General features: G+C 37.9%; 4 protein-coding genes across 4 annotated transcripts; 3 read left to right on the forward strand and 1 right to left on the reverse strand.

Moving 5' to 3' along the window:
- The first annotated feature begins 28 nt into the window (after positions 1–28).
- On the forward strand, positions 29–1,702 carry LOC108373390 (uncharacterized). Its single transcript, XM_017629261.1, has 2 exons — positions 29–493; positions 1,138–1,702. Exons 1-2 carry the CDS (start codon positions 435–437, stop codon positions 1,247–1,249), a joined length of 171 nt encoding a protein of 56 aa, XP_017484750.1. The 5' UTR covers positions 29–434; the 3' UTR covers positions 1,250–1,702.
- Positions 1,703–1,936: 234 nt separating this feature from the next.
- On the forward strand, positions 1,937–14,748 carry Pitslre (cyclin dependent kinase 11B pitslre). Its single transcript, XM_017629259.1, has 5 exons — positions 1,937–2,086; positions 2,163–2,178; positions 10,298–11,987; positions 12,148–13,350; positions 13,584–14,748. Exons 1-5 carry the CDS (start codon positions 1,993–1,995, stop codon positions 14,136–14,138), a joined length of 3,558 nt encoding a protein of 1,185 aa, XP_017484748.1. The 5' UTR covers positions 1,937–1,992; the 3' UTR covers positions 14,139–14,748.
- Positions 14,749–15,427: 679 nt separating this feature from the next.
- Pex16 (peroxisomal biogenesis factor 16) lies at positions 15,428–16,939 on the reverse strand. The gene is made up of 2 exons (XM_017629260.1): positions 16,665–16,939; positions 15,428–16,611 (listed from the first exon to the last, which is right to left on the reverse strand). Exons 1-2 carry the CDS (start codon positions 16,774–16,776, stop codon positions 15,629–15,631), a joined length of 1,095 nt encoding a protein of 364 aa, XP_017484749.1. The 5' UTR covers positions 16,777–16,939; the 3' UTR covers positions 15,428–15,628.
- A 1,041-nt stretch (positions 16,940–17,980) lies between these two features.
- LOC108373386 (Down syndrome critical region protein 3 homolog) lies at positions 17,981–19,379 on the forward strand. The gene is made up of 4 exons (XM_017629258.1): positions 17,981–18,115; positions 18,170–18,715; positions 18,775–18,997; positions 19,059–19,379. The coding sequence occupies exons 1-4, from the start codon at positions 18,056–18,058 to the stop codon at positions 19,178–19,180; spliced, it is 951 nt and encodes a 316-aa protein (XP_017484747.1). The 5' UTR covers positions 17,981–18,055; the 3' UTR covers positions 19,181–19,379.
- Positions 19,380–19,656: the final 277 nt, after the last annotated feature.

Below are 19,656 nucleotides of genomic sequence, written 5' to 3' on the forward strand. Positions count from 1 at the left end.
CAGTTGACAGTTCTTCCTTTTCTGTAATGGCCGCACTAAAATTTTTGAACGCTGGCAGCATTGACATGCGCCATTTTCTTCTTTCTCCCTTTTGACAAACGTTGACAAACGATGTGAAAAATTTCACAAATGGTGCGAAGCGTGATTTGGTGGTGATTTAAAAGCGAAATTTGCTTGAAAAAATCACATAGATTTGCACTAAAATAGTTGCAATCTGTAGAATAAGTGTTGAGCTTCAAATTGCAGTATTTTCGTCAGTGTGGAAAAAACCATAAATCGTCGAAAGATTGGCAAAAAAATTGGAGCACTTTAATTTGTCTGTCGTGTGAGACGATTGAAAACCGAGACAAAGCAACGACAGCATTTCGCCAGACACCATCAAAAATTATTTTGTTGGCTGAATTCAAAGTGAATCATATTTCCCAACATCCAACATGTCTGGCAGTGAGGATGGACAATTGCAAAGTCCTGGCTACGATAATTATGCATTAAGGTGTGTATGCTATGTCTTGAAAGACCATGGAAAATTGTTTGCCCAGTTCATGTAATTATTTCGGGGGGGGAGTAGTATGGAGACCATATTGTGTGTATAACTCGTGTCTTCAGACACAGTCACACATGTAGAATATTTGGGTTGAAGGGCAAATAAAACAAATTTCCATGGAAAAAACTTACGCATTATTTTGAAAGATTGTTAAATTGTGATTTTTAGGAAATTGAAAGAGTAAAAGCACGTATGAAATTTTTGCATATGTAATTAAAAGAAATGTGTAAAGCATGGCGCAGCTTTAGACGCAAAATTAAGCAATTTTGATCGCGCAAACTAGAAAGAAAAATGTTTTTAAACTTATGGCTAATATCAAACTATAAATCGAGTAAAACAATACTAACCTATATACATAATTGCTTAGTTTTGCAAAACTTCATCTTGTTATACAAAGAATACCAACAAAACCTATCCATAGTATGCTTATCCATTAATATCACCCAGTTTCAGCTAAACCTTGCCCCTTCCTGAACCACTTTCATTGACCCTACATCATTTCCATTTGTCCAATCTCCAGCCCATTAGGTCTAAACAATATATCACTTAATTACGTACTTTTTTATTTACTCAAGTTTTTTCATTGCTAATAGGCCAAAAAGTGTGTACATGTCCAAAGAACGATGCGCGCGATGGCCACCATCAAATCACATTAAATCTATAAAAGCTATAAAATATAAAACAAAAATTACAAATAATTCTTAAAAAATGTCATGAAAATGTAAACATGAACTCGTAAATTCCTCGTAATGTTGATGCAAAAATAATATAAATGGTATGAAGAATAATAGTCGATACAAGTGTGAAATCTTTGCGTAGCAGTCTGACATATACCCCACACATCACGTCGCATTTCGTCTAAACAGCGATGGTGCACGCGCATGATCGTCAGCACCGTAACAAGACGCTATACAAGATTCTAAGTGGCTTTGTAAGGGAGAGAGTCCAGCCTAATGTATTCCTGTTACCCTGTAAAATCGGAAGTGTGGTGTAAACCCTAGCCTATTATCAACAATATAATAATGGCTGTTTGACCAGCTGATCAACTTCTTGTCATACATTCCTGCACAGTTAATGCAAGGCAACCACAAATTAAGTGGCATGAGCGATTTTCCTCACTAGCCATGATGACGTCTACGCAGGTGGGTGCGACAGAAATATATACAGCAGCGACATTAGTGTTTGTCTGGCTACTAGTCGTCCAACTCCTCTCCCTTTTATCGCTGCCAGTAACAGCTTGGCGCTACCGCGCTGCACTACAAATAAAATAGAGTACGACAAATTTGAGCTGGACGAGAGGCTTGTTGGTGTGGTAAATTTATTTTTTTGTAAAAAAGTTTTTACATTTAATGCAACATATTTCAGTAATTTCTTTCTTCTTTACAAAAAAAGAAAAAACATTTCTATATTCACTATTTCTTCCATATAAAAACTGAGCCTTTAGGTAAATGCTGCTGATGTCGATTTACTTTTTGTGTGCCTTGGACAATTGCTTCACTGAATTGTTTAAGGGGCTTCGCGCGGTAAACAAAACTATTCAAGGTGAGTGCAAGCGAGTAATTCATAATACGTAGAAGATTTATTCAGGTCAACGTACTTATAAAACTCTATTTTTAAGGAGATGACTTGCTTGTGTAAGTATACCAGACCTACTTATTATTGTTGAATCGAATGAAGAAAACGTCAAATTTGCAAACAAAAATAAATAAAATAAAAGAAATGTGTGCTCGTATATGCTTGCAATTTGAGTTAGCAACTTAATTAAGATTAAGTGGATGTCTTTTGCTGATGGCAGAATGGCATGGAAACATAATTGCACTCAAGTTTACGGCAGCGGAAACTCTATTTAAGGTGCGTTTCATATTTATTTATATATTGCCTTTATTTCTATGCATACATATACATATATTTTCACAGATATGTACATCATCCCAGCAAACATTTGGAGTCATAAATGAGTCTTTAAGGAATCCTATTTCGGAGCCATTACGCTCATAATGAGCTCATTTAAGAGTCCGATATGAGAGTGTTTCCCTTCCTCCGAAGGTCGACATATGTATATGAGCTTAATTTCATAGAAAAATTAAGCCCCAATATGAGTCANCCAGCAAACATTTGGAGTCATAAATGAGTCTTTAAGGAATCCTATTTCGGAGCCATTACGCTCATAATGAGCTCATTTAAGAGTCCGATATGAGAGTGTTTCCCTTCCTCCGAAGGTCGACATATGTATATGAGCTTAATTTCATAGAAAAATTAAGCCCCAATATGATTCATATTGGCCTCATATACGGCTCATTTTGGACTCTTTTAAAACAATTTTTGGCCTCATATATGAATCATTTCAGACTCTTTTTGAGGCTCTTATCGGCTTTATAAATTACTACATTCGGACTCTCATTTTAGGTTGTTCTTTGAGTCTTATTGAACGCACTATATTTGCAAAGGCATTCAGCAAAAATTCCTTTCAAATAACATACATACATACTTACGTGCATATACCCATTACAGCATGCATTCAATAGCAGCTGCTGCAGCTTAATTTTGTACATTTTTTGTTTTGTAATTATTTTCGATTTCTGTATAAACAAGTTTAGCTTAATATTTATTGTTTTTATATGGGCTCAAAAAGATTCATTTTTTGGTTTTTAAAACTCATATTTCTTACCTATCTAGGACCATGATTCAATCATGCATCATGATCTAGGACTCCTTTCGGACTCATATATTCTGAACGCTCAGAATATGTTTGCGGGGATAGTACAATAATTACAGGTATTGCCTTCCCAGAGAGTTTTGCTTCACATCGCAATTCGTGCTCCCTTATTTTCATTTTTATGCAGTTCAATGTTGATTCTTGTACTTTTATTTGGTTTTGCTTTTTGGTTTCGGTCAATTTAATTTTTATAATTTTTCAAAAGAAAAATTTGAAATGAAGTGAGCCATACGAATTTTCAATTTATTTAGTAAGCAAACGGTTTTTCGGCGTACGTAGACTTTTTAGTGGCGACAACAATGATATTTTTCAAATAACTCAGATCGGAATATGCGCTCTCTGGGAAGACAATACGTGTATTTATTGTACCATGATGTACATTGGGGTGAACCAAAAATGCATGTGAAAAAGTAAAGTCGGAATTTTTATGCTCTCACCCCCTAGGATTGTTCTATACCGAAAAAAATATAACCCAATTTTTTATATTGAAATCAAAAAATATTTAGAGGTCGCTCAAAGCGTTCAAAGTCTTCGATGTATTTTAAATGGGGAAAACAACTTTTCGTAGAAATAGTATATAATTCTTGTAAATCCTCATTTTTTCAATCGGAAAACCCTGTTCCCAATTATTAGTTAACCGTTTTTGCATAGTGAGTATGTATTATAGGTCCGCTAAAACCCCCAGAAAATACTAGACAATGCAATGGGGGGATAAATGAAAAACCTGTAGTATTACAAAATGGGGAACTGAACAGTTTTATATTGTAATGTATTGGAAGTCTCCTGCAGAGAACCATAGTTTTCCGATCGAGAAATATTGATTTTCAAGAATTCTATACCATTTCTACGAAAAATTATTTTTTTCCATGTAAAATATATGGAAAACTTTGACCGCTTTGAGCGACCCTGAATCTTTTTTGATTTCAAAATAAAAAATTGGGGTATATTTTTTCGATATTTAAAATATCGACTTTACTTATTTCGAAACGTAATGTACATACACTGGCGATCAAAATCTAGTGAATGGTGATGGTTTAAATATTAAAATCCTATAAATATTAAAAATCCTAAGTCCAACTCCAGTTACGCTGATCACAGTATTTTACTGGAAAGGTGTTCCTCGCCTCGCAGACATACTGTGGTCAGCGTATCTGAAGTTGGACTTACGAGGGCTATTTTTTGATGAACAAATTACATCGACGTCGAAGTCGACAACAATTTTGTGATATATACAGCCAGATTCTGCAACTAAATTCCGAGTGAATTTCCACCCCCTACAATTTAAATTCAAAGTGAATTTGGTTGAAATTCACTCGGAAGTGAATTACAGAACTTGCCTGATATACATGGTTTTGATTAAAGCACGAATGAATGGGGTATTCACACCTATTATATACACTAAAAGATACTAGAGAATAATTTTTAACCAGATAACCTGATAACCAGACAGGTGTTAGTACCTCGAATATTTTTTATAAAATAATAACAAAAAAACTAAACTTGAAAAAACATTGTGAATATTAAAAGAATTACATTTCGCTCAGTTTTGATCAACAGTCTATCTACACTAGCCGACAAAGCGTACACCTTGTTTTAATATACATAATTTCACAATTATTTTCATGGTTTCGTTTTTTTTTTGCTTATCTATCTATAACATAAACCATGTAAATAAAAGTTTCACACTTTATATAAAAGCTGACTTCAAAAACGTCAATTGCATTGCATACGTGGAAATTATAATGTTCCATAACGTCCAACTACAAAATGTTGACAATGTATACTTTTCCACAATGCATCCGAAAAGTTTTCGAAGCGCATCGCTGGAGTAATCAGTGCATCAGAAACAAAATTGATGCTTCGTTTGTTTTTAGTTGCGATTGGTGTTGTGAAAATGAAAAATTACGAAAGGTTATTCATTGTTATATAGAATATTCAAACTATGCAATGTACGTGGTTGCAATGTTTCGCAACCCTGCATATGCAACAGTTTTAATACTTCAGTAGAACGGTATCCAAACATTGTATTGGCACGTTTTGGAAGTCAGCCAAATTCACAAATTGNATCAAAAAAATTTTTCTGACGCCTTCGTGTACACATTTTCAGACTACAACCAACCTCGCCTGACACACCCATATTCTGATACATATTCCAGTTACCTAATTTCTATGTACATGTTCAATTGAATTTTTTAAACAGATGGCAACCCTCGTACATGTTGCTTAGAAATAAATCCTTTTCAACATCATTTCGATTCGTCTTGAAATAAACGCCCCGAGACGTAAATAATATTCGTCTTGAAATAATCGTCCCGCGAGACGAAAATATATTTCTCGCAAACAATTATTATACAAAGACGAAAAAAATTCTCTTAAAACAAGTTTTTGATCCTAAATATTAGAATAATAATTATTTTCGGTCTCTGCTTTTTTTTGTAGCACCTTGTAATTAATGGAAAAATCTGGCCATAAAAGTAATTGTGAATATTATATTAGGACAAGGTGTACACTTTCGCAAGCGCTAAGCGGTTAAGTAGTATATCAAGCAACCTTGATGGGCCTTCAACAAGTACTGCTAGAAGTCTTATAAGCAGGGAACGGATTTTATGGAAATTGCCTTTTTTTGGCAAATAGTATCTTAAAAGAGAGCCTACCTGAGTTGTCAATCACACCTTGCTTAAAATATGTACATGAAGATGTATGGAGGTGCGCACACTACACCAGCTTAATCGCTTTGACCAATTTGTTGTGGTGCAAAGGACAGACTAGCGAGCCCAACTAAATCGGCGGCCGATAAAGTCCGTGGTGTGCGATGGATACAAAGCATTTTAAACAAAAACATATTGCCGTTATATTTTCATTTTTATGATTTTTATTCATGTGATTAGCAGTGGCAAAAATGTATGTATTTAATACGTATATGTACAGTGACGGGCAAATCTGTAACATGGTGTAACACTTTTACACTTTTACACTTTTTTTTTGTTACACCATGTTACAGTTTTGCTCGTAACTGTATATTACAAATGAAGTGATCAGTTATGAAACATATAAATCTTTACATGTTCGTTACAAAATTTCTAAAATAACAAGCGAAAATCCCCAAGTTCTATATCGTAGCAGTGGCCACATTGCGTGTTTGTCACAGACACGGTTCATGTCAAAAATTTTGAAGTGAAACTACCTTCTAAAAATTATTGTATCATGTAATGAAACTACATAGTTCATAGTAATTCTCTTTTTACTTGTAAAATAAAAATTTCTAAAATAAATGTATTTTTTGATAATTTTTCGGTTTTTGTCTATTTTTAGTGCCTTCTTTTGCCTCTTTTGCGATGTCTAGTGCCTTTTCCTGTATGTTTCCCTATTTTATTTTGCCTTTTCTAGCCTATTTTGTTATTTAATTTTGCCTTTTTTAAAGGTTTTTAGGTCCTTAAAGTCCGTGCCCTACTTATAAGCAACGTAGAAATAATTTTAGATTTCTCCAGCGAAAGCGAAGGCTCGAACGTAAAATCTGAAAACTTCAAAAATGCGAAATTAAAGCTCAATTGAAGGCCTATCTTCAAAAAAAACGAGCTCAACTCCTTGAAAATTGTCTCGACTGGAGGAAAACTAAACTAAAATACGACTCTTCGCATGCCCGGAAAACCCGACAACCCTAACGGCTTTGACCTTGTGGACCGACCCGATAGAGGCTGCACACTTCCTAGGGCTGCCGTTAGTGGAACTTGACGACAACGACTGAGATATCAACCGATCTGGGCGGCGGGGTTGTTGTAGCCGTTTCAACAACAACAATAACGACAAATTGACAGATCTGGCCCGCAAATATTTGAGCGCTCCACCTGCCAGCGTTCCAAGTGAGCGATTGTTCAATGCAGCCGACCTTATATACGCGCCTCTAAGAAATCGCCTCATGGGATAAAATGTAGCAAAATTACTGTTTTTGAAATATAATATGCCCTTTTGAATTTTGGCTACTAAATTAAAACATGATAGGTTCCCACGTTCCCACGACAGTCGGGTCTACGTAACCGGAGCGACCCAAATTTGTATCTGGCCAAGGACTGTCACTCCAGACACACCCCTTATAAACCCTTTGGGGAACTTGTATGCTGCTACAACAACAACAACTGTATAGGTTAAGCACTCGTTCAATGTTCTAATAATTTACAAAATTTTGAAGTAGTAAAAACGATAACTTCCTAACACGCATTCGCATTCCGAAAATTCGCGAAGGTGAAAAATATGACATTCGAAACATCCGTAATACATACTTACTCAGGCAACGTAATTTTTGAAAATTTCTTCGCTTTTCCCATAACGAATAATGGGATCTGCGATTTTAATTTGCTTTTTACTACTTATCTAGTACCGAGTATACACATATTATCAAATATTTTTACCAACATCAAAGAGATGAATTACAAGGTTGTGATTATTACAACATTAAAATATTATTGACTTTCGCAGTTATTCAGCTCAATATTTGACGAAGTTCTTTCTCAAAGGGTTTATAATACATCTATAGAGCGTGTCAGACTTGGCCATATTTTCAACTTTTCCTCGCAATTCGATGTCAAATTGAGAAAGAGAAATTTTATTTCCACGTGCGAACAGCCAGAGAGAACTTTCTGTCACTTTTCGGAAATCAGTTTCAGCAATGAAAGTTGCAAGGTGTGACCGCAACTGAAAGCGCGCAAATCGATTTCGGTAATATATCTCAACTTGCTTGTGCTGTACTAGCAATCTACAATTCGCCTTTTGGAAATCTCTTTCGAAAGACAGTTTACATGCAAGGTGTGACTGCTCATGCAATTGCTTTCTGAAATTTCTCAATTTGATAGCCTTTTCGAAATATTTTGCATTGCCACGTCTCACAGGCTCTATAGTGTCGGACAAATTTACAGGGGCCCGATATTTTCACAAGTTCTGACTATTTTTCTTTTGTTTGTTTAATTTTTATTAATTTTTTATAATAGTATTGCTCACTATCTAGCAAACACCATATGAATCCAATTTTTAGATTTTGTGCAAACATTTGCAAAATTTGACAGTTTCGTCAAAATTTCAAATGATTTAATCAGAATTTGTAGAAAATGCAGTTTTATAGGCCACTANCTGACAATTTTTCTTTTGTTTGTTTCATTTTTATTAATTTTTTATAATAGTATTGCTCACTATCTAGCAAACACCATACGAATCCAATTTTCAGATTTTGTGCAAACATTTGCAAAATTTGACAGTTTCGTCAAAATTTCAAATGATTTAATCAGAATTTGTAGAAAATGCAGTTTTATAGGCCACTGAATTTTAATATAATAAAGTGCAAGTTTGAAGTAGCAGTTTTGTAGCCCATTAAATTCCAGTATAATAAAGAGCAAGTTTCAAGTTGGTAACAAATCCCGTAGTTTTTTGAATTTTTTTTTGCTGACAGTGCCACGCATTTTTCTTACATATGTATAAAAAAATGGCGCACCTACCGTGGAACATTCTTACAATTTTTTAAAAATTTTGCCCAAAGTTTGAAATTTGGAATGATATGAAAATTTAATAGAACAAGTCAAATGTCGTGATCCTATTAATTTGCCCGACACCAGATANGCTGACAGTGCCACGCATTTTTCTTACATATGTATAAAAAAATGGCGCACATACCGTGGAACATACTTACAATTTTTTCAAAATTTTGCCCAAAGTTTGAAATTTGGATTGATATGATTTTTGCTAGATAACAAGTTACACTTTCATAAAAATTTAATAGAACAAGTAAATGTTGTGATCCTATTAATTTGTCCGACACCAGATATGTACATACGTATTTACAAATTAATGACGCTAAAAATGGTCGAGACCAATACAAAGTCGATCTGTTGTCGAAAGAGCATGTTGCCGGTGGTGTTATTGTAGTTGCAGCAGCACGCTGCACTTTCTTGGATCATTATAATATCGTAGACACGTCTATGTCCTAGTCAAACAGGTCACTAACCTCGAACCAGGGTATGCAAGCTCAACATAGCTCCGAATCATGAAGTCGTCGATTACGTAATCTTACCTATCTGACTGATTTAGGCTGATCACATTTAGTAATTACAAAACGTCAACAAAATCAATCATGAAAATGGCAGGTAAATTAATAACTTTGCCAGAAATTATTTTTAAATATGAAATACACCTTAAAATGAGGCACATTTGTTTTAAATATTTATGTATTCACAAAAGAGTCTCGTATTTCTTTACTCTTTACTAATTTACTAACTTGAAAACTTATTCGCGACTTAATCAGTCGTATATGTATGAATGTAATTAGAATTTAAATGTTGCGCTAATTCTAAATGGAAACGGTTAGGTTGCATGGAACACGCAACGTTTTCCACCTACATTTTCTTTCGTGTTACTTTTTTGGTGAATTACATATCCAATTGTTTATCTTATACTTATACTATAATAACATAGACATAAACAAAAGTACTACTACATTTTGATCATGCAAGTTTTTAATCTAGTAGACAGCAAGCTCCTTGAAGCAATCTCACGCTGACCAAGCCAGAAAAGTAAATTGACATCAAGGTGATTATTTAAGATCTCGTTGCTTTTTTATGAAAGTAAGTTATAAAAAAGTAAAAAAAAAACAATATTTTAAAAATGAACTCCCTCAAACATCATTAACTAAGAAATAATGACAAATAAATGTAACGACTGGCCATTGCAAAGCGCCAAATACGTTTGGAACTTGCACATGGAACTTCGACCGGAACAGGAGCGGTACACACGCCAACTGGGATGAATGGATGGTGCAGGCGGCGCCACCTGCTGCTGCCTATACAAAGTGCAAATGAACATCATTAACTATAGCCAACATATTGCATAAAATTATTGCCCATACATTGCATACATATTTCATTTAATTACTTTGCAAAATTTAGCATTCTACCTTTATTAAAAACATAACTGTAAAAAAAAATAGCAAATATCTATTCTCTTCCCAAGTTTTACCGATTTTATTTCATATTTTCATCATAATTAAAATTAATTAGCGGTGAGGAAGATGCGGACTCTTTGGACATCAAACCACCACAGGCCAACGTGCTGCACTCGCGTGATCCCGCTGGTTCGAGACGGAAAGAAAAATCGTCCAAGGAGAAGAAACATTCCAAAGAAAAGAAACATCGCAATGAAAGAGAGCGTGCTAGTGGCCGTGAACGTGGCGAAAGGGAACGAGATCAGCGCGAGCGCGACACCAGAGAACCGCATGGTAGAGAACGAGACATGCGCAATGATCGTGGAGGGGGCGTGCGTCCAGTCGATATAGAGCGAACCCGCGGCGACCACCGCAGAGGCGGCGAGGAACGTGAAGAAATGGCGCGCTATCATCAGCGTGGCAGTGGCTATGAACGCGACGACGGCAACCACAGAGATATGATGCCGAACAGCGAGCGCCGTTACGCGAAACACTACGAACCGCACAATAATGACATGCGTCGCAACAGTGGCAGCAGCGGTGGTGGTGGTGGTGGCGGCGGTTATCATCCACAATATCAACATCCTCATATGCCGCGGCAGCGACCGGATTACTATGAGCGCGGCTCTAGTGCTGGTTACCACCATGGTGGCCTTGATTATTACAACAATAGACATCAGCACCAGCAGCAGCAGCAACAGTATGGCGGTGGCAAGCACTCGCATATTGAGTACAATGAGGTCAGCTATGAGGTTCAGCGCGAGCGTCGTAAGTATAACTACGATGCGCAGAATGACTCGGAGAGTATTGAACAGGATTTGCGTTCACGTTTACTTAGTAAACGACATAAGTACGTAAAGAGCAGTGGCGGCGATGTTATCGAGTTGGCGGAGAGCTATGAGTCAACGTCTACGGTACAAAGGCAACGGTACGGCGATGTTGAGCGCCACGAACGTCATCGCCAAAAGCATGAAAAAGTTCGTGAATCCGTTATTGAGGTGCTTGATAGTCCGGAGCTCGTTGAGGTGGAGGGCACACAAGCCGAGGAAGGTCATCGTCAACGCCGCAAGCATAAGCATCGCAACAAGGAACGCGAAGTAATGCTGTCAGAGACGGTAATGACTACAGAACGCGTGGAGCGGCCGGAGAAACGAAAATCACCCGATGACCCAGAGATGCTGTCGCGTCGCGAAAAAATACTGGCCGTTGAGCGTGAGAAGGAGAAGCGTAAGGAGATGGCGCGAGAGGAGTTGGAGGCGCGTCGTCGAGCACGCAGTGCTTTGAGTCCAAGTGCGGTTGCAGCTTCCGTTACAGCGGGGCTAAATGTCATGAAGCGCAAGAAACAGGAAGATGTTGATGTGGAAGTGAAACGGAAACGATCCAAGAAGGCGATAGCTTCTAAGCAGCGTAGTGACGAGGAGGAAGAGGGGGAAGCGATAGACAGTGATGAGGATGACGACGACGATGAGGACGAGGAGAACGAAAGTGAGGAGATGGAAACAGAGAGCGGAAGCGGCGATAGTGAAAGTGACAGCGAGAGTAACTCTGAAGAGGAAGGTGCAATTGCGCGGCGTGAAAAACATCACCGTAAGCGTAGCAAAGCCGAGAAGAAAAAGAAAAAGAAGAAACATCGTTCCCGCAAAGCACGAGACAATGGCGTTGAAAACGAAGACAATGTCGTTCACGACGATGATGATGATGCTGAAGAGGATGACGACGTTGATATACCGGAAAGCCCCTTTTCTATAGGCGAACTTTCCAAATCCNAAAAAGAAAAAGAAGAAACATCGTTCCCGCAAAGCACGAGACAATGGCGTGGAAAACGAAGACAATCTCGTTCACGACGACGATGATGATGATGCTGAAGAGGATGACGACGTTGATATACCGGAAAGCCCCTTTTCTATAGGCGAACTTTCCAAATCTCCCATACGTCGTCAGCATCGCGCAAAGAAGCACAAGAAAAAGAAGAGTAAAAAACATGTCGAGGACGACGATGAAGAAGATGGTGAACACCGTTCATCGCGTTCGCGTACACGCTCAGCCCGCTCACACTCGCGTTCTCCCTCCCGTACACTTTCGCGCTCACGCTCACATACGCCTCGTCGCAAGAGCACACATTCACGTTCCCGTTCTCGTTCAGGCTCACGTGGCTCTTCGCCACGGCGACATGCAACACGTTCACGTTCCCGCTCCCGCTCCCGTTCACATTCACATTTTGGCTCAGGTTCAATGTCATCGCGCTCACATTCACGTTCATCATGTTCACGCTCAAGGTCACGAACACGTTCACGCTCACGCTCCGAAGAGCGTGACATGAAGTCGGCGCACAAAACAGAAGCTGAGGCCACTGCTGCGGGCACAAGGCGACGTGGAGAAGGTGATGGTCGGAATGATTCGCCTGCACGGGACGACAAAGGAGCGCCGTTGCCTGACTACTTCCCGGGCATACAGGGCTGTCGCTCCGTCGAAGAGTTCCAATGTTTGAACCGTATAGAAGAGGGCACTTATGGTGTGGTCTACCGCGCCAAGGACAAACGTACCAACGAGATTGTTGCATTAAAGCGCCTGAAAATGGAGAAAGAAAAAGAAGGCTTTCCCATAACGTCATTGCGTGAGATCAATACGCTTCTGAAAGGCCAGCACCCAAATATAGTTACAGTGCGCGAGATAGTCGTCGGTTCGAATATGGATAAAATTTTCATTGTTATGGACTATGTGGAACATGACCTCAAATCGTTGATGGAAACCATGAAGGCACGGAAACAGTTTTTTCTGCCCGGCGAAGTAAAATGTCTGACGCAGCAGCTATTGCGTGCAGTCGGACATTTACATGACAATTGGATATTACATCGAGATTTAAAAACCTCGAATCTGCTACTCTCACACAAAGGTATTTTGAAAGTGGGTGACTTCGGCTTGGCCCGTGAATATGGTTCCCCACTGAAAAAGTACACGTCACTGGTAGTCACACTGTGGTACCGCGCACCCGAGTTGCTGCTCTGTTCACCGGAATACTCAACACCCATTGACATTTGGTCGGTGGGCTGCATTTTTGGCGAGTTCCTGCAAATGGGTCCACTCTTTCCGGGCAAGACGGAAACTGATGAGCTGAACAAAATTTTTAAGGTGAGTCAAAAACCAGCAAAATATGTGGTTTTAAAAAGTTCTTGTAACTGAACGCACTGTTCAAAACGAAAAGAGATTTCCCCTTTGCCGCCCGCTTTTTATAAAATTTGTGTACCGCAGTAAAAGCTTAGTAGTTCCTTCCCTTCGTCCAGATTTAGACCTATACAATTGATTTGTTATTCCTTTACATTTTACAAAAAGTTTAAATATCTTTCCTTTATTCCTTTTCCCAGGAACTTGGCACACCAAACGAACGCATTTGGCCCGGCTACAAGGATTTACCTGCCGTCCGCAATATGTTAAGTCAAAATTCGCAATTCGCCGACTATCCTGTTTCCAATTTACGCAAGCGTTTCGCCGAAAAAACCACCGACTTAGGCATTGAGTTGCTGCAGGGTCTTCTTACTTACGATCCAAAAAAAAGACTAACCGCAGACGCGGCCCTAAAACATAGCCACTTCACTGAACTGCCTCTGCCCATCGATCCGTCTATGTTTCCCACCTGGCCGGCGAAAAGTGAACTGGGTGCGCGCAAAGCACTCGCCTCATCGCCTAAACCGCCCTCGGGTGGCTCGCAATTCAAACAGTTGGCCCGGGACGAATTAATTGTAGGTGGTACAGGTGGCAGTGGCAGCACAACAGCAGGTGCTGCTGCCAGCAATAGCAAAGTAATATCTGGCATCATAACCGGTAATAAGAAAACCGCCACGAACACTGGCTTTGTGCTTAATGCAGGCATTGATCAGCGTCAACTAGCAATGGGCCCGGGATTCAATTTAAAATTCTAACCAGGAAGTCAGGCACTGCTTGCTATTGTTCTCTCATATTTGAGTGTGAATGTGTTTATTGGTACTACAAATTGCTTTTGTAATATTTTTTTAGTGAATAACTATCCCTTCGAGAGCGAGTTTCTTCAAACACATATTTTGTTGTTACTACTTTTAAGCTGCTGTCCAAAAACTGTAAAAACCGTCAAATGTTTCGTTTTAATGCCTAATGACTATTAATCAATTTCCACTGAGAGAACCAAACGATTTTACTAACAGAAAACGTAAGAATCCGTTAGAGCTTAATATAAATTAATATTACCAGTAAATATAAATTATTATTAAAAAATCTAAGCAAATTTAGATTAAAATTTATCAATGAGAATATGTACAAATTACATGCGTTGAAGAAGTCATAGAAAATTTGTGTCTTCATAAGCGATAGCAGGTGAAGAGCATTAGTCATACAAACACATACATATGTATATATAGATGGAACAGTTTAAGTAAATCATTAGAGTGGTGACTTGTATTCACAGATCTACACAAACAAGCACATAAAAAAAAACACTCAAATACATTTTTTTCCTAGTTTTAAGAACTTTTTGGGGAGTAATAAAATGTTCTAAATGTACTAAATATTTAGCTACAGGAAGACCTATTGTAAAGGAATGTTTGCAAGAATGGAAAGAGAGCCTAAGCAGAAAAAAGGGAAATAAAAGGATATAATTTTACAACAAAATTAAATGAAAAATGTTTTATTGCAGTACTGATGTGGATATAAGCGTTAAATGTTGTTGTTCTAGCNAAAAAAAAACACTCAAATACATTTTTTTCCTAGTTTTAAGAACTTTTTGGGGAGTAATAAAATGTTCTAAATGTACTAAATATTTAGCTACAGGAAGACCTATTGTAAAGGAATGTTTGCAAGAATGGAAAGAGAGCCTAAGCAGAAAAAAGGGAAATAAAAGGATATAATTTTACAACAAAATTAAATGAAAAATGTTTTATTGCAGTACTGATGTGGATATAAGCGTTAAATGTTGTTGTTCGTTTACTTCGTACGGCCCAGATTTGTTGAAACTTTTAATTGTGGTCAAGACCCAGCAAACGTGCTGTTTCAACGGACTCGGATGGAGAGGGATGTTAGTTGAATGGATATATGTGAAAGATCTTTCCAGTTTCGTAGACTCGACTGCACATTCATGATTATTAGCAACGTCTCTATAAAAATCAAAACTTCAGTTGCCATTGTAATACAACCACTTCTGGTCAATGAGTCTTACAATTATAGCGAATTTTACCAACTCAATTTAATAGTTTTATAAAAGTATATTTTTGTTTGTTTACTACGCTTGACGGGCAATTGACCTTATTCCCTATATAACTATATATGTATACCTCACAAAAAGTAAATAAAATACATTTCACAATACATATTCTTGAACTTGTAAGCTTATATGTAATTCTAAAATGTAATCGTTTACGATCGTCACTTGCGACTAAAATTTTTATGTCGACCACAAGTAGAAGTATGTACTCTGCCAGTAGGGTACATATTCTCGTACCGGTCCGGCCACCATCTTCAGCAGTGGCACATTATCTGCGACAAATCCTAGCACACGATCTAACCGCGAGCTTGTCACCCGATCGAAAAATGGTGAGCGCATTAAATATAATAACAGATTGAGGCATCGACGTGATAGCTCTAATTTCTGTTCCTTGTGCATATGTTGACGATATTTATGGTACATACGTATGCTGATCAAATCCAATGTCAACGATATCACATACTGTTGCCAGCGCTTTTGGCCAAATACTCCCATTGCCGCTAAGTGTATAAGTGGCTTAGCTATATACAGGTACTCAGCTTGTACCAAAGAGTAGTTTATTGGCTTGCAAGCAATCATTTCTTGTTGCTCTGCGGGCAACTTAAAGTCACGATATTGTAGCGGTGGTGCACCTTCCACTCTGCGCACCACACGACCAGAGCGTTTCAATTGGAATGTAAAGTTGTTATCGCCGAATCCATTTTGTATCAAATTATTTCTTTCTTCTACTACACCTTTTTTCAGAGCGGATTTTTGTTTTTTGATTAGTGCGCGACGATTAAGCGCAGGAAGTGCTGGTGTAGTGATTATTTTTTCAGTAGAGTGCTTAAGTATGAAAAAGCGACCAGCTGCTTTGGCAAATTGTACCACCGCTACGAATATCCACTTACCGCTATTACCGAAAATACGTTTGGCCGAAATCTCAATCAAAACCTCACAGTACTCCAATGTAGTCAACATGACCTTTAGTCGATAAACATATTTTTCCTTTTTGTTGTTGCTACGTGCTACAACACTTGTACTAGCGTCGAAGTTCACTCGTGCCAAATCAGACAATAGATTGTTGTTCCTCGACTTGTCGATTATGCGGTCATTGTAGAGCACCAACATATTGGATAGAGTGTATACGAGCTCGGAGACAACATTTGAATCAGAAATGCGTCCTAAGAGAAAATTCATTTTATTGGTGCAAGCGGATATGCAATTAAGTACATACCAGCAATAAAATACGACACCCATTTTGTTGTGGTTTCTACGTCGCATACAGTTTCGGGATTTGCGGCCACCCATTCCTCATACGATTTTATCAGTCTCTTCAAATTTTCCATGGTGTTTTCAGCTTTTCTGAGATGGTCTCTGCTGATTTCGAGCTAGTCTATTTTAATAGTTTTAATCTAATCCCAAACTGAAATACTAAAGGTGGAATTAGTCATGAACGCAGAACTTATACTTAAGTTGAAATTAGTCAAGAACGCAGAACGTATACTTAAACGCTGTCTGAATACGCAGAATTTTGTCGATTACTGGAGCCCTCAGTGTTGCTTAATACAGTGTTGCCACTCATCAATGCCTTTTCATAAACTTACCTTTTCAACTAAAACTTTTCGTGCTATAATAGATGCTAGCTTAATATAAACTAACTTTCAACCAAAAACCTTATTCGATAGTAAACGTCAAACATTTTAAACATATTTTGAAAAGGAACTTATAACTTGTTTACCATCTGCAAAACTGACGAAGTGGCAACCATCTATAGAAGGAAGAAATCAGCAGCGGTGTTGAGTTTTCATTTTCATGGCGTTCTGGTAAGACAGATCGTGGCACTAACTCGCGTTTACGTAATGGTAGGTTTACATTCCCGACTAATTTCACCTTAAAAATAGCCAACTCCGCCACTGTTTGAATTAACAATAAAAGGCCCTACACACGGATCGATTTATCGGCCAACCAGTTGACCAACCGCTAGAAGTTGTTGGTAAATAAGCCATGTGTAGGCAAGTTGGAAAACCTTCGTCAAGTTGTTCGTCAGGTTGGAGAAAAATCAGAAAATTTTTGAGGTAGGTTGGTCAACTTGATGCTCTGTGTGTAGACAAGTTGGCAACCTAAAATGCGATTTAATTTTTTTAATGGCGCATTAACGTTAAAATGTTTTTTTCAGGTTCGTTTCGCTTGTGAAAATGCGTATACTTTATAAAAACGGGGGCGGCAGCAAAATCAAATACATAAAAATGCGAAGCATTCGTAGCATAGCATAAAAGTTTACCAGTGCTGTTGTGTTGTTGACCAGTGCTGTTGTGTTGTTGACAGTTCAAAAACTGTCACTCAAATGAAATCGGCCAACCAGTTGGTGCGTTTGTAGGGAATTTCGTTAAGTAGGTTGGTCAACTGATTGGCCTTGAAATCAATCCGTGTGTAGGGCCTTTAAGTCAACGGTCGACTGATATATCGATCTTTAAAAAGGCATATCGATATGTATCTAGACTAACAGTTTGAGTGCTCTTGTAAACAAAGGCTTTCCAACCCCAAACAGCTGATTGCTGATTGAATTCTTTCGGACGCGCGGTTTGTTTTTACGTCTCCCGATTGGTTTGGTAAATTAGTGACAATATGAGCGCAATCAACTTTGAAATAAGATTAAATAAGGAGAATAAAATATATCACGAAGGCGTATGAAACTAAGAAATCTGACAAATTAATATTTACTCACCAAAAACCTTTCAGGAGCTGTTAAGAGGCTGCGTGCATTTCAACTGCCCATCAGAGGCAAAGCATGACGGCATTTTGCTGACACTGGAGGGCGTTGTAAACTTGCAGTTAAGCACAAAAAATGTTGGTCTTTTTGATGCATTTTACAATTCTGTTAAGCCCATAACACTACTTAACACAACACTAGAGTTGGCAGCGCCTGGCAAATTGGCTTCTGGTAATTCTGAATTCCACTTTGAGCTACCATTGGTCTGCAACAAGGAACCTCGTGTGCTTTATGAAACATATCATGGCGTTTTTATTAACGTTAATTACCAGTTGCGATGTGATGTAAAACGTAGCTTTTTAGCTAAATCGTTACAGAAGACTCAGCAATTCTGTATACAAAATAAGCCAACGCCGTTGGATACCAAAGCTCTGACCAACACAGAAGTGAATTTCAGTATAAGTCCAGAGACATTGCAAAAGACTGCAAAGGAACGTATAAATATACCACGATTTCTAATAACTGGCAAACTAGATCAGACCGAGTGTTGTGTAACACGGCCATTGACGGGTCAGGTTTGTGCAGGTGTAAAAAATGTATCCTCAAATATTTAACTCTTATTAATTTCTAATAGTTAACCGTACAGCACTCGGAAGTAGCTATAAAATCAATTGAGCTGCAATTAGTGCGTGTGGAGACCTGCGGCTGCGCCGAGGGCTATTCCAAAGACGCCACAGAAATTCAAACCATACAAATTGCAGATGGCAACGTGTGCCCAAAGTTGGAAATACCCATTTATATGATATTGCCGCGTTTATTTACGTGTCCGACATTGATAACAAAGAATTTCAAAATAGGTAACTATTCATACATATTATTGAATATTCCGAAGGTGTTAACTGCAATTTTCTTTTTCAGAATTCGAGTTAAATTTGGTGGCGATTTTCAAAGATGATTACGCTATAACTGAGAACTTTCAAATAGTTCTAAAACGTACAGCGCCACCTGCAGATAGTAAACTAAACAACCGAGGCATTTAAATTGGAAAGTCTTTGCGTTTAGCATGCATTCCGAAATAAGTTCGAAGCGGTTTATTTTCGTAGAGCAATCATACCTATACATATGCGTATCAAATTACGAGAATAAGCAATTAAATACTAGAAATGCATCATGTTGTCATTATCATATATGACGTTATATTTCAAAAGTGGAAGCAATTAAATTGAAAACCAAATGTAACCGCATTTGGAAGATTAATTTACAGAAAAGCAGCCAAGTAACGTGCTGAAATAACAGCAGTAGCAATAATGATATATCGCTTCATTTACATTCACAAATTCATACTTCTTTCAATTAAATCATTGGAAATTAAAATCCATCATTCAGGTCTAAATACTAAAATTATAAGGTATGTAAGTCCGCATGAAAAATTTGTAGGTTGTAGTTACTCCGTAAATATATATTTTTTTTATATACACACATACATGTCGCTGGCTTGGAGTGAAAAAGCTGCTAA

Source organism: Rhagoletis zephyria, unplaced genomic scaffold (assembly GCF_001687245.7).
Source record: "Rhagoletis zephyria isolate East Lansing unplaced genomic scaffold, Rhagoletis_zephyria_1.1 Rzeph_scaffold_06652, whole genome shotgun sequence".
NCBI lineage: Eukaryota > Metazoa > Arthropoda > Insecta > Diptera > Tephritidae > Rhagoletis > Rhagoletis zephyria.

Bases quoted from the DNA above. Each gene is read 5' to 3' on its own strand.
- Pitslre (XM_017629259.1), top strand. From the start codon at position 1,993: ATGCTGCTGATGTCGATTTACTTTTTGTGTGCCTTGGACAATTGCTTC. The intron at 13,351-13,583 runs GTGAGTCAAAAA...TCCTTTTCCCAG, and splicing joins AGCTGAACAAAATTTTTAAG to GAACTTGGCACACCAAACGA.
- Pex16 (XM_017629260.1), bottom strand. From the start codon at position 16,776: ATGGAAAATTTGAAGAGACTGATAAAATCGTATGAGGAATGGGTGGCC. The intron at 16,612-16,664 runs GTATGTACTTAA...ATTTTCTCTTAG, and splicing joins GGTGTCGTATTTTATTGCTG to GACGCATTTCTGATTCAAAT.
- LOC108373390 (XM_017629261.1), top strand. From the start codon at position 435: ATGTCTGGCAGTGAGGATGGACAATTGCAAAGTCCTGGCTACGATAAT. The intron at 494-1,137 runs GTGTGTATGCTA...CATTGCTAATAG, and splicing joins TACGATAATTATGCATTAAG to GCCAAAAAGTGTGTACATGT.
- LOC108373386 (XM_017629258.1), top strand. From the start codon at position 18,056: ATGAGCGCAATCAACTTTGAAATAAGATTAAATAAGGAGAATAAAATA. The intron at 18,716-18,774 runs GTTTGTGCAGGT...AATTTCTAATAG, and splicing joins CACGGCCATTGACGGGTCAG to TTAACCGTACAGCACTCGGA. The intron at 18,998-19,058 runs GTAACTATTCAT...TTTCTTTTTCAG, and splicing joins AACAAAGAATTTCAAAATAG to AATTCGAGTTAAATTTGGTG.